Source organism: Clinocottus analis, unplaced genomic scaffold, assembly GCF_023055335.1.
Source record: "Clinocottus analis isolate CAN_PGR_092001 unplaced genomic scaffold, fCliAna1.0.p SCAF_4, whole genome shotgun sequence".
Classification (NCBI taxonomy): domain Eukaryota; kingdom Metazoa; phylum Chordata; class Actinopteri; order Perciformes; family Cottidae; genus Clinocottus; species Clinocottus analis.
This window is the reverse complement of record NW_027176153.1, coordinates 20,312,463-20,324,034: the sequence shown is the minus strand read 5'-3', so window position 1 is coordinate 20,324,034 and position 11,572 is coordinate 20,312,463. Positions and strand designations below refer to the sequence as shown.

Sequence of the window (11,572 nt, the reverse complement as noted above, 5' to 3'; positions counted from 1 at the left end):
GTACAAATTATCATGGCAAACCATTACATTGCTGTTATGTATATTACATTGACATTCACTGAGCCACGCTGTTGAATACAAATATATATAAAGACCAATTGATATTTAGTGCTATGGGCAACATAAGGGAAACTTAAAGTTCATTTCCAGACATTATACATGAAGATAAATAATTCATAAAGTCAAATGCACATCACATTTGTCATTGGTACAAAAAAGTGATGCATATTCATGCAAGTCATCTCACATGCAGACCTGAAAGCTGAACAAGTTTGTGTTCACTCTGATACAAATGTGCTGATGCGGCTGTAGACCCATCCCACTTCTCAACTCAGACTATGACGTCATTAAAACCTTGACTTCCACTGAGAGCCATCTTGAACAACAAAGACTGAAGGCCTCCTTCACATGGCGATACACTCAATGCTACGCTGAAGTGTCCAATTCTTTCGACTTTAAATCAAAAAAATGATACAAAGGAAGTACAAATTGGTGATTGTTAGAGGTCCTACCTTTAGTTTAAATTGTTTTCTCTGCTCCTTGTCGCAGGGAAAGCAGACTCCTACTTTCTTCTTCCTCTCACAGTTGATTCACATCATCTTCTTCTTCTTTACTCTTTCCAGCAGCATCTGTTGTTTGTCTTATTTTGTCACTCGAGCTTAACGCAGGTAAAAAACAAAAAGCTAGATAACAGAAGCTCATGAGGCCCGTTAGAACAACTGTCCCGAGTCACTCGCCTGTCAAACAAGGCTGGGGAGCTTGAATAACGGCACCGCCACAGTGATGAGAGAATGAATAGTTTAATGAAGTGACATGGCATACACCGGTTGATGTTTAAGGTGTGGGTGTCATCCAGCTCTTATCTAGCATCAGTCAGCAGCAGCTCGTTCAAGTGACGGTATTTGTTCACGTGTGCTGTTGATTTGCAGTGCGTTAGATGGGGAGTGGGTTACTGACCTTGTATCTTCACTCTGGCTGGCACGAACGCACGCTCTCTGACACAAAGCGTTTCTGTTCGGAACAAAGTCAGTCTATTGTGGACAGGGAGGACACAGCTTCCACACGCATGGGGGGGGATTTAACCCGTCACATTCAAGGGACTGGATGATTTTTTTCCCTCATTGATAAAGTTTTGCTAAGAGACACAATTTTCAAGTTTAGAGTGATTTAATTATTGAGTTTGGCAACAAAAAAAAATGCTGTTGGTTTTATGTGTTTATTACAGGAACAGAAGAAACCTTCAATTTCAAGAACAAAAGTCTTCATGAATATGAATTTATTCAAAAGATACACTGAAGAATTTATAGCTTATATCACATTCAATAACACTGATAAGTGCAACATTAATAGTAATGATCCGATTGGGCATTATGTGCATATTAAACAAAGCTATATTTAAATAAAGTGCATGAACGTGCAATTGAGTGAGGCTTGTTGACGACATATTGATTTGGCTCAGAGCAGCCTGCATGTATAACAGGAAGTGGACAAAAGAGCAGAAACATCTTACGACAATATAGCCTTGATGGATTAGATGAAGCTTCGCAGCTTCTTTGTTTCTCTATAAGTTGTCTTATACTGACTTGAAAAGTCTCTCTGTGATTGTTCAACACCCTCTCAAGGCTGATAGCTCGCTTTGTAATTACGAATTCAGCCGCAGGCTCTACAAATCACATATTTCTGGCAATGGGCCAAGTTTCACAACAACAGACGCCAAAGACATAAAACTGTAATAAGCAAAGACAACTGGGATCACATGTCGACCCTCAACAAGTCACAGCCCAAGACTTGAGGCATAACTATACCATGGAGTCTCATTTATGCATATGAAATGTGTCGACACGGCATACAATTCACACTAGTGGCCCTGTTATACTGCACTTTACTTTGAGCAAAATGCTAACCAGCAGCATGCTAACCTGCTCACAGTAACATGCTTATGTTTGGCAGGTATAATGTTCACCATGTTCAGCATATTTGTTGAGCAATTAGCAAAAATAACATGTTTTATGTTTTATTTAACACGTCTAATTAGCGCTAAACATGAAATGCAACAGAGGCTGATGGGAATGTTTTTAGTTTTGAAACTAGTATTGGAAAAAAAAACAAAATGTTGACCTGATAATTTATTCAGAGGCAGACATGAATGTCTGCCCCAAGCTTTAGGGAAATGAGAACATGAATGTTTGTCCAAAATGGTGGACAAACTTACAGATTGCCACGGCCATCCATAGAGCCATGACGCTACAGTTGCTAAAAATAACCACCTAGTTGAAGCAAACCACATTGCATCAATACATCACAGTTGTTATTCTGTCCACTGAGGTATCAGTGTGTCCTGGGTCTACATTTTAGTGTTCACATACCTCCTACTGTACCGACTCACACCCATCTCTGCTTCATCTCCCAGGCCCTCTCGCTCATCCAGTCCTTGGTTCTGCTCGCAGCTGAGCGCTCCGCCCCGAGCACCAAGCAGAGCCTTGCCAGTTTGGACCGGTTCCTCTCGAGGTAGTTCTGGGTGTCTCTCTGCAGCTGGTCCAGGACCTGCGGCCGACTCTCATCCAGGGAAACCAGAGCGCTCGACATCGGGTTGAAGCGGAAGTACACGTCGGGAGCTAACAACTCGTCCAAAAGGGTGTGGACCCCTTCGGTGTCAGTAGCACTGCTGATCAGGTTGCTGATTTTGGCCCTCAGGCTGGTGGAGGTCGCGGGTCCTTTCTTAGCAGTGTCATAGCGACCTGTGCCAAGGGACAGCACACACTGGAAGGGCTGCTTGGGCCACAATAGACGGCTCTCGTGGACAGCCAAGGCACAGGGATTGTTCAAGATGATTCCTCCATCCTATGAAGACATACAAGAAATTCATCTAAAAACTTACAGCACAAATATTTTGTTCCTTTCTAACCTCTATACTCCATATATTACAAACCATGTGTGTGAGTGAAAACAAGTAGCCTTTTTAGCATCTTGATCGAAGCTGATTCAAACTTGAAATAGATGATGGAAAACAACAGCTTGAGCAATAACTGCAATTTCGGGAGGGAGCAGCAATGCAGAGCAGGAAAGGGTCTTCAAAGTTTCCTCATCCCTAATTTTTAAACTTTTTCATTTCAGTTGCATTATAAACATGGCTTTTGTCATAGAGGTCACGTCATAAAGGTGTGTTTGGCCTATTCAGAGGACAGCGCCGACCATTCTTTCAGTAATTAGTGGCTATTTAAATCATTATACCAATAAAACGTAATTGGGTTAGATCTAAAATCATGTTATGTTAAACCAGTTTTCCCTATTCAAGTCAAGAGAACGGACAAAACAAGAGGTATTGTTGCTAGGGAGGACCTTTTTTTTTAATTTATGAAGCGACACAGAAAGTTCAGCACCGCCCCATCTAAATTCTTTCCACTAAATGATTTCGTCACAGTCCCTCATTACCCATTAATTAAATTTCGTAACTGAAAACTCACCGAAAATGCAGAAACTATAGCACTAACTATAGTCTCTCCTACCTGGTGAATGTCACTTTGCAAAGGGAACTCCTGGAAGTATCCCGGGGCGGCCGACGACGCTCGCACTGCCTGCCACATCTGGCAAACGGAGCCTCCTGCGTAGCGGCTGAGAGAGCCCGGTTTGTGGTTGTAGTTACGGAAGACGAAAGCCTTTGGACTGGTGCCCCAGTTCACCACGGCGCTGACCGCTGAAACCTGAGCAGATGCCAACAACACCCTCCGTGAGATGTCTACAAAACCATGTGCAAATTGCAGTTTAAATGCTTAACCGTTTGGAAACTCGTCCCGCGCCCATTTTGAGTCCCAGCATGCCCCATTTCGACAATCTTTTGGCATAAAATATGTAATTTTTCCATTTTTAAACCGAACGACCCAATCTTTTGACTGAAACTCCTTCCTAACAGTCCAATGCTTTGTTTTATTGTGATTTTTTGTTGCAGATTCAGATTATTTAGGTCCTAATCTTTCCAAAAAGGTGTCTTATTGACCGCTCCAGGAGGCATTTTTAGGGAATCTGGCTCATATCATGCTGGATGTTCATAGTTACGATCAAAATATCTTTTTAAAATGATTTTTTTGCAGATATACATTTTTTTCCAAGACTTTGCTGAACAAAATACATACAATAAACACAATTGGAATTAATTTGGGGTTCCTACAACGACTCAAACACAGGGAAAAGGAGGTCTGGAGCCAGCATTGGTTGCACAGTTCTCAATGGGTTAAAATGAAAGAATGATGCTGATTATATCCTGTTACACAGTAGTGGGCTCCGGTTTAGAAGCTGCAACCTTATCAATCAAACATTATTTTAACAGTAATGTGAGCTTAATGGGGATTTGACAGAAAAAATGCAAATGCAGAATTCTTACCTTGGGACTCGACTCATCTCCAGCTGTTTTGATAAGTATTCTACTTCCCAGCTTTTCTCTAAACAGGATGAAAATTGAAAGATTGTGACATGTTAAAAATATACCACATACACTGGAGGACATGTATAGTGTCAGAACCTATTCCCTGAATACCGTAGTATTGCCTCCCAGGTCTCAGTGTTATAGTAAGAGTGACTCCAGCCCATCTTCACAGTGCCGACCAGCGGGTTCTGCCGAAACACTTCAGAGCCAAAACGACGATACATTTCAGCACACTCCTCGATAGAAAAATGGGAAAGACCCAGCATGAAGGCCAGAACGGCACCTTTAATAAAGATATGCAGAGAAAGACGGATAGATTCAGACTCAGAAGCATCGAGAGGTTGTTTGGCATTAATTATTTTGTTAATATTCGCTTAGTAACTCTCGGTTATGTTGTTTGTCACCTGTGCTCACTCCACAGATGTAGTCAAACAGCTGATGGATCTTCTTGCCTGTTTCAGCTTCCAGTAGCTGTAATACCTGCAAAGGCACCACACCTCTGGAAAAGGCAAAGACTAAATATTGAATATTTAATGTGGAATAAAGATATTGAGATGAGTTGGTGAAGTAAATTAATTCTATACACAGTACAGAGACCATCTTAAACAGGGTTGAGCTGATAAATCAATTAGTCAATAGACAAAAATCAATGAACAACTATTTTGATAGTCGATCAATACTTTTCTTTGTCTTGTTATATGCTAGTACATTTTCTCTGTGAATTGTGAACTGTAGATTGGATTAAACAATTTGAAGTCTTGATACCATTGTTTACTATCTTCTGACATTTTACTGACAAAACAATCAACAGATTATTGGGAAAATAAATAAATAAATAAAAAATAAATATTCATTCACACTGATTTATTTTATTTTTTGTATCAAATTAATAATCAGATTTATTTTATAAGAACTTACTATAGGAATATATAAGCATTATGCTTCTACTTATACCTTTTCAGTCTTACTTTTCTATATTAGATTGTGGCTTTACTTATTGTACTGTATGTAACAATTGACTGATTAAACCACACACTCAATTTGTAAAAGGCCATCATTCATCAATAATATTTGTTCTCACTGTTACCTTGTGCCACCGCCATCAATTGAGAGCACTCTTATGCCTCGACCTTTGACCGGGTCCACGTAGCCGATCAGGGCCAAGCTTTCTCTCAAGGCGTTCTGAAGCAGCTGGTTATCTCTGTGAGTCCGTCTCTTTCTCAACAATGTGACTGCAGTTCTTTCCTGGAAACAGAATCTCATTTGAGAATCAGTTAGTTAAATGTTTGTACGTTTGTTTTTTGTTTCACTACCAACAGACCTGCCACATTAAAGCTTTGCATGATGGGTAACGGATGAGGTGTTCGTTGAGTGCCTCCACGCAGGCGGCCAGAGCTTCTGGAGGCAAAGCCTGTGACAAAGTGCCTATCATCCCCCGTGTCATTTCCTTTGCCTGCATCTGACTCAATACCAGCTGAGAACACACAAACAATCAAGATGAGGCTTAATGGGACATGTCCGCTCATGTTCAAAGTTCACATTTTTTGTCACTGAACATGTAACCTCAACTCACCTTTTCATTCCGCATTGTCTCTGGTGATGTCATAGCAGGCTTACGAGTCTGAGTCAAGGGCCCCAGTTTCAGAAAAGCACCCAGCAAGTCAGGGATGGCACTTGTGGGATTGTACAGGCAGTCCCTAAAGGTCACAGTCTTTAATCTCTCAGATCCAGGACGAATATCTGTTATTAAAAGATTTCCATCCGTCTCCTCATCCAATCCACTTTGACCCTTGAAATACTGATTGATGTGGCTTGCCGTTTGGAAAAAGTTATCGCCGAAGTTAGTCGTATTAGAGCTGCCGTGGAAAAGGCTTCCTGTTTTATGTATGATAGGTTTGTCTTGCTTCAATTGTGACATGCCACCTTGGGTTTGTGAGGTAGATTGTGCTGAAAAGTGCTTATAAGTGCTATTCTTTTGTACAGGAAGTTGTTTCTTCCTATTCTGATCTTGATCAACCTCTTTGGTAACGTTGGCACCAAAGTATTTATTGATGTGTCTTGCAAAATGGAGGTAGCCCTCCTCCCAGTTGCTGGAGATATTGTTCGTTGCCGCTGTTGGCGGATCGGCACTTGATTTGACTTGAGACATTTCAGCTTCTTTAGACTTCATGATGTACGTGTTTGGCATTTGTCTCCTCCTTCTGCTTTTCCCTCTTGTGGAAGACATGTTGTCCAAATTCTCCTGCATTTGCACTTTTGTCAAATCGCGAGAGAAGGCTGAGTTAATGTGACCGGCAACGTGACTGTAGCTCTCTCCAAATGCTGTCGCCAAAGAGCTGATGTGGAAGAGTTGCAGTCCAAGGTTGTTTTGTGTTGAAGGACTTATTCCTGAGCTATCCTGTTTGTCTTTGCTTTCCACGGTCTGCGTTGTGTCTTTGCCGGGATTATTTTGCTCTCTGACTGCTGTTTGACTTTGACTACGCCTCTGAGACCGCTCTGGAGTTGTGACAACAAGGCCGGCATTTCCAGCGAGAGAAACATCCTTTCTCGTGAAGTACATGTTAACGTGTCTGGACATTCTTTTAAATGATTGACCGAGACGTCCTCCCAGTGAACTCGAAAGTAAACCATTCTGAGACCACTCCTCGAAAATCCCAATTGGAGCATCGGGTTTGAATGTATTCCTATTGGAGGATGAGTAACAACGCACCACCTGGAGATGATTCAGTTCTCTGGTATAAGCTCGAAGGAAAAGGTTGGAAGCAGAGCCTGCAGCGCCAGCGCTGTCGTTTAAATGGTTGAGTATACTTTTTCTTGTAAATCTGGAGAGATGAGGTGATAGCAGGTAATATCTGTGGAGGTCCAGGTCGAGTGTTGCTTTGGCCAGACGAGGGTACTTTCTAAGAAGGCTCATCAGGTACCTAACTTTGCAGTATGATCTCAATGTCTTGTTCACCGAACTTGAACACAAGTTGGTGCTGAGATAGCGACCCATGTTTGACCTGGAGCGGTGAGCGGCCAATCAAAGTCCAAAGGTCAGTCTTGAGCTTGCGTTGATGTTGGCCGTTGCAGCATTTTCAACAGGGATCTAGAAAAATAGAAGCAGGTCTGTGAGACTGTATTAGCACAGTGATGCTAAATGCTAACATTGGCATGCCAACAAGGTCAGGAGGACAGTGTAGTTTGTTGATGTTTGGCAGTATATCATTTACCACATTCAGAGTCTCAGTTTAGTGTTTAAGCATGTTAACACATGCTACTTACACAAAACAAGGCACAGTTAAAGCTAATGGGAATGGTATTTTTGGCGGTAAACAAAAGTGTTGGACAATCCAGTCATTTATCCAACACATACTATTTCAACAAACGAGTTACGTTGGAGAAAAAGAGCACAGACTTCAGATTTCAAAACACAAACACTCCAAGCCTCAATCAATATCAATGTATTCTGTTCAGAGAGACACATTGTCACTGTTAACAGAAAGTGTGCACTTTCAGGATGAGCTGATTGTGTACAAACAGCATGTTCCACAACAACCTTGCACGTCCAGCTTTTCAAGGAATCTCAAAGGCATAACCTGTAAATAACTCTTAATCGATCTGCTATTTCTGAAATGCTTGAGAGAAATTTGAGAACTCAGACAGCTTTATGAGCATTTTTCTACTCCTACCGTGTAAAATAAAATGCATTCATGAACACTTTCTGTGATGCCTTCACAAAGAGAAAGGCAAGTTGCTTGGAGCCAAACATCTTTCCCACTTAACTGGAGGAAGGTCATGAGCCAAAGTAGCTTATAGCTACTGTAACCTTGACAAGAAATGTCTGATAAAAACATACACTAAGGATTTACCTCAAACACAATACCTAGTTCTTTCGTCTTCACAATCCCTCCTCACCCAAGTCTCTGTATTTTGAAATCCAGTACACCACTTCATACAGTCAGAAGCACTATTTCTTTAGTGTTTTGATAATTCAACCTTTCTCTCACGCAGTACTCAACTGTTATTGGCTAAGCTGGGATGAGGGTCGGACAAGCATTAGCCAATGCTTTGTAGGACCACACACACACACACACACACGCTTAAAGTCATGTGTTGACACTGCTTACTGCCGGACTGGAAGCTAAAATTAGAGAGTGGGTGGCGACTCAAAGGGTCTCAGGGAGCTGGAGTTAGCTGCTGCTTACGTCACAGCAATACACAAACACACCTTCCTCTGAAACAAACCGGCTTCTTAGAAACTGTGCACAGGTCACAACATGTGATACGAAACAATTATGACTAATTAGGTCTGTCCTAGTCAATGAAATACAAGCCTACAAGTTACAGTGTCACTATTTTGTATGTATACCGGAGGGTATTTATATTTTCCATCATAGACTGAGTAAAAACAAAGTACAAACGAGTCCTTTCACAACAGCTACGTCATGAAAAAAACATCTGATAATAGATATTAAATACTGTAACTTCACTGTTACAGGAGTAGAAACAAGTGTGAACAATAGACCCTAGTATTTAATGATGAATATATAAAAATACCTAACCGATTGAACTATAAAGTGTATAGTTCATGGGTATAGCAATGTCACTTTTTGTAAATATATCATAATTTACAACATACATAATATAAATAATTCTCCTGAACTCCTGAACTTTGCCTTCTTAGTTGCATAGTTGACTATATAGTCCTCTTTGTCTGAGACAACTGAGATTTATTGAGTTTATTAGTTGTTTTTCATGCTGAAAGACTTATTTCCAAATATTTTTTGGGTTAACACTGAATAAAAAATGTGTTGCTTTTGTGCGATTACGATTCTGTGGGGAAACTCAGTTTCATATATCCCTCGATTGAACTAATTAATTTATTAATAGTGTCAGTGTTAGTGGACTAGAACATTCCGTGGTCAAGGACATCCCTTGTTGTTGTTTAAAAAACATAATGTACCCTGCAATTATTAAAAGGTTCACTCGGTACATAGGGATATATTTATAGGTCAGTCTTTAACACAAAGGAATACACTCCCTTATTCGCTCACTGTTTGTCCTAGACAAAAAACAATTAGCCAGTATTACGAGTATTGCCAGCTGTAATATTCTAAAGGATTACCTGAAATACATTTCATTCATTTAGATTGCTATTGTGGAAAGAAAAGCAAAAAACAAGAACTGTGTAAATCCAACATGTGTTTGCCTCACAGAGTATGTTTAGTGTCCCGTCTCACTTCGTAAAGCACACGCTGCTGTGCAGTGCAATGTAATGTTGTCGAAACAGGAGAGGAACGTTCTGTTCGGCAGCACAGAACTGGCTTACAAAGTGTCATTTAAATTTAACACACTTTAACATACACTTCTATCTCTACCTCATCCTTAATTTAATACACATTGCACTGTGTTGTCGTTGACTGTTGATTGTCGTTTGTCATCGTTTGTCGTTTGTGAAAATATTCCTGGCAATAAACAGTTTCTGATTCTGATTTATATTGCAGTTTCCAAGAAATGCGAGAAGATTTCGCCCCATCACTTCTGCTTGTATCCGCTAAAAGGCACCTTCAAATTAACAGCTGAACCACGATCTGGTGAGTAATCATGACTGCCACACAACATAGTTTATAGGGAACAAATTCACTCAAGGGTGATTATTTTAGATTTACAATGACATCTAGTGGCAGCTTCCTGACAGTTTGGTTCTTGATCTGCTTTTGAGTGAAGCTAAATCTGCGATGCTATTGCAGGGTTTTTGACTGCGTTTAGCTTCCTCAATGTTCTCCATTCTGTCTATTCGTCACAGCGGGACAGTAATGTACTGTATACTTCACAATCACTCTCTGCACTGTCATGTTTATGATGATGAGGCTCAATATTTTCCTCAATATCCAAAGTTTTTGTCGTCTGCTTTTTCATCTACTGCCAATGTTCACTTTAACCGAAACATATCAGACCGACTCAGAGTTCTAGATGATTATAGTTTTAATTACTGATCACAACACTACAATTTTAAAGTTTTTTTAAAATAGATTTTGCATTTCAGTTTTATTTATTTGGATGCTAATTAGATGCTAAACAATATACATCAATTTTGTATATTTCTGGACATTTTCCATTGACTGGAGAATATTGTCTTTGTCTTTCAATCTCCAAATCTCTGTCAAATGCACACAAATGTATTGACACATCATTTTTGGGGCGAAAGGAACAATCTAATACCAGCTAAGATGTTCAATTGGCTTCTTTATATTACGCAGCGAGTATTTCATCATGAAGCATGCCAGCAGGAAGCAGTGTGGCGCTTTCTTCTCCCACAGAGTCTCTTTGTGGGCGGAGTCTCATTGTTTACTCATTGCAGTGCGAACACTAAGCCTGACACCTGTCTTTTTCTGTCTTTATAGGTTTGTGAAGTTATTATGAACATGTTTAATAACGTATTGATTCAATAAGAGTAATGTTCATGTTTTTCCTTTTTTTCTCTCCAAGTATGGTATCCGTTGTGTCGCATGTGACCCAAGATGGCGACAACCAGCACTATAGTATATAGTATGGTATTTAATAATGAAATAAGTATTGGACAATTTGAAATTCTGACCTGCCACCAGATGAAAAACTCAGGGCATCAAAGTTATTACAGTTTATTTAGACGACACATGAATACCTGACCATGTTTAATGGTAATCCATTTAAAAAAAGAATGTCACCCTGCCAGTGGTGCAAGAGGAAAAGTCGAGAGGTCACCAGTCATCAGGATTCATCCTCTACAAAAAAAACCTCAAGTGAGTTGAGCGTATCAATATCTCCTCTGTTTGGAGGGGCCTGTCGGCACCCGAAATAGAAAGACTGTACTTTCAGGGTGAGCTGATTAAGATGAACAATAGTAATAATAGTTATTTTGTCTTCACATTTCCTTTTCAACCAAGTCAGTTTTTTTTAAAAATCCAGCACAGCACTTTTTTTTTTTTTACAAACTGTCAGGAGCTCAGATTTCTTCAGTGTTTTGATACTCAATTCAACCTTTCTCTCATTAGGGTTCATACACATTTTGACTGATGGATTTCCATGACTTTAAACTAAATTGCCATAACCAAATATTTGTGAAATCTGGGTGTATACATAAAAAAAGTGAGGAAAATGTGGTATTTTAAATTTTAACAATGAGGATTC

General features: G+C 40.0%; 1 protein-coding gene across 3 annotated transcripts; it reads right to left on the bottom strand.

The window, feature by feature from the left end:
• Positions 1-1,269: 1,269 nt before the first annotated feature.
• LOC137799954 (calcium-independent phospholipase A2-gamma-like) lies at positions 1,270-8,368 on the bottom strand. Of its 3 annotated transcripts, none has more exons than XM_068596872.1 (9): positions 8,272-8,368; positions 5,994-7,508; positions 5,742-5,894; positions 5,508-5,665; positions 4,825-4,919; positions 4,532-4,703; positions 4,379-4,436; positions 3,507-3,701; positions 1,270-2,841 (listed from the first exon to the last, which is right to left on the bottom strand). In XM_068596872.1, the coding sequence occupies exons 2-9, from the start codon at positions 7,413-7,415 to the stop codon at positions 2,383-2,385; spliced, it is 2,712 nt and encodes a 903-aa protein (XP_068452973.1). In that variant the 5' UTR covers positions 7,416-7,508; positions 8,272-8,368; the 3' UTR covers positions 1,270-2,382. The 3 variants fall into 3 exon arrangements, with proteins under 3 accessions (XP_068452973.1, XP_068452975.1, XP_068452974.1); XM_068596874.1 differs by having other exon boundaries at positions 8,318-8,351; XM_068596873.1 differs by having other exon boundaries at positions 8,286-8,310.
• Positions 8,369-11,572: the final 3,204 nt, after the last annotated feature.

What these genes read in the sequence shown, in the direction of transcription:
- LOC137799954 (XM_068596872.1), bottom strand. Translation starts at nt 7,415, where the DNA reads ATGGGTCGCTATCTCAGCACCAACTTGTGTTCAAGTTCGGTGAACAAG. An exon ending in GCAAAGCTTTAATGTGGCAG is followed by an intron (nt 5,666 to 5,741) that starts GTCTGTTGGTAG and finishes TTCTGTTTCCAG; the next exon opens with GAAAGAACTGCAGTCACATT. An exon ending in CATCTGTGGAGTGAGCACAG is followed by an intron (nt 4,704 to 4,824) that starts GTGACAAACAAC and finishes TCTTTATTAAAG; the next exon opens with GTGCCGTTCTGGCCTTCATG.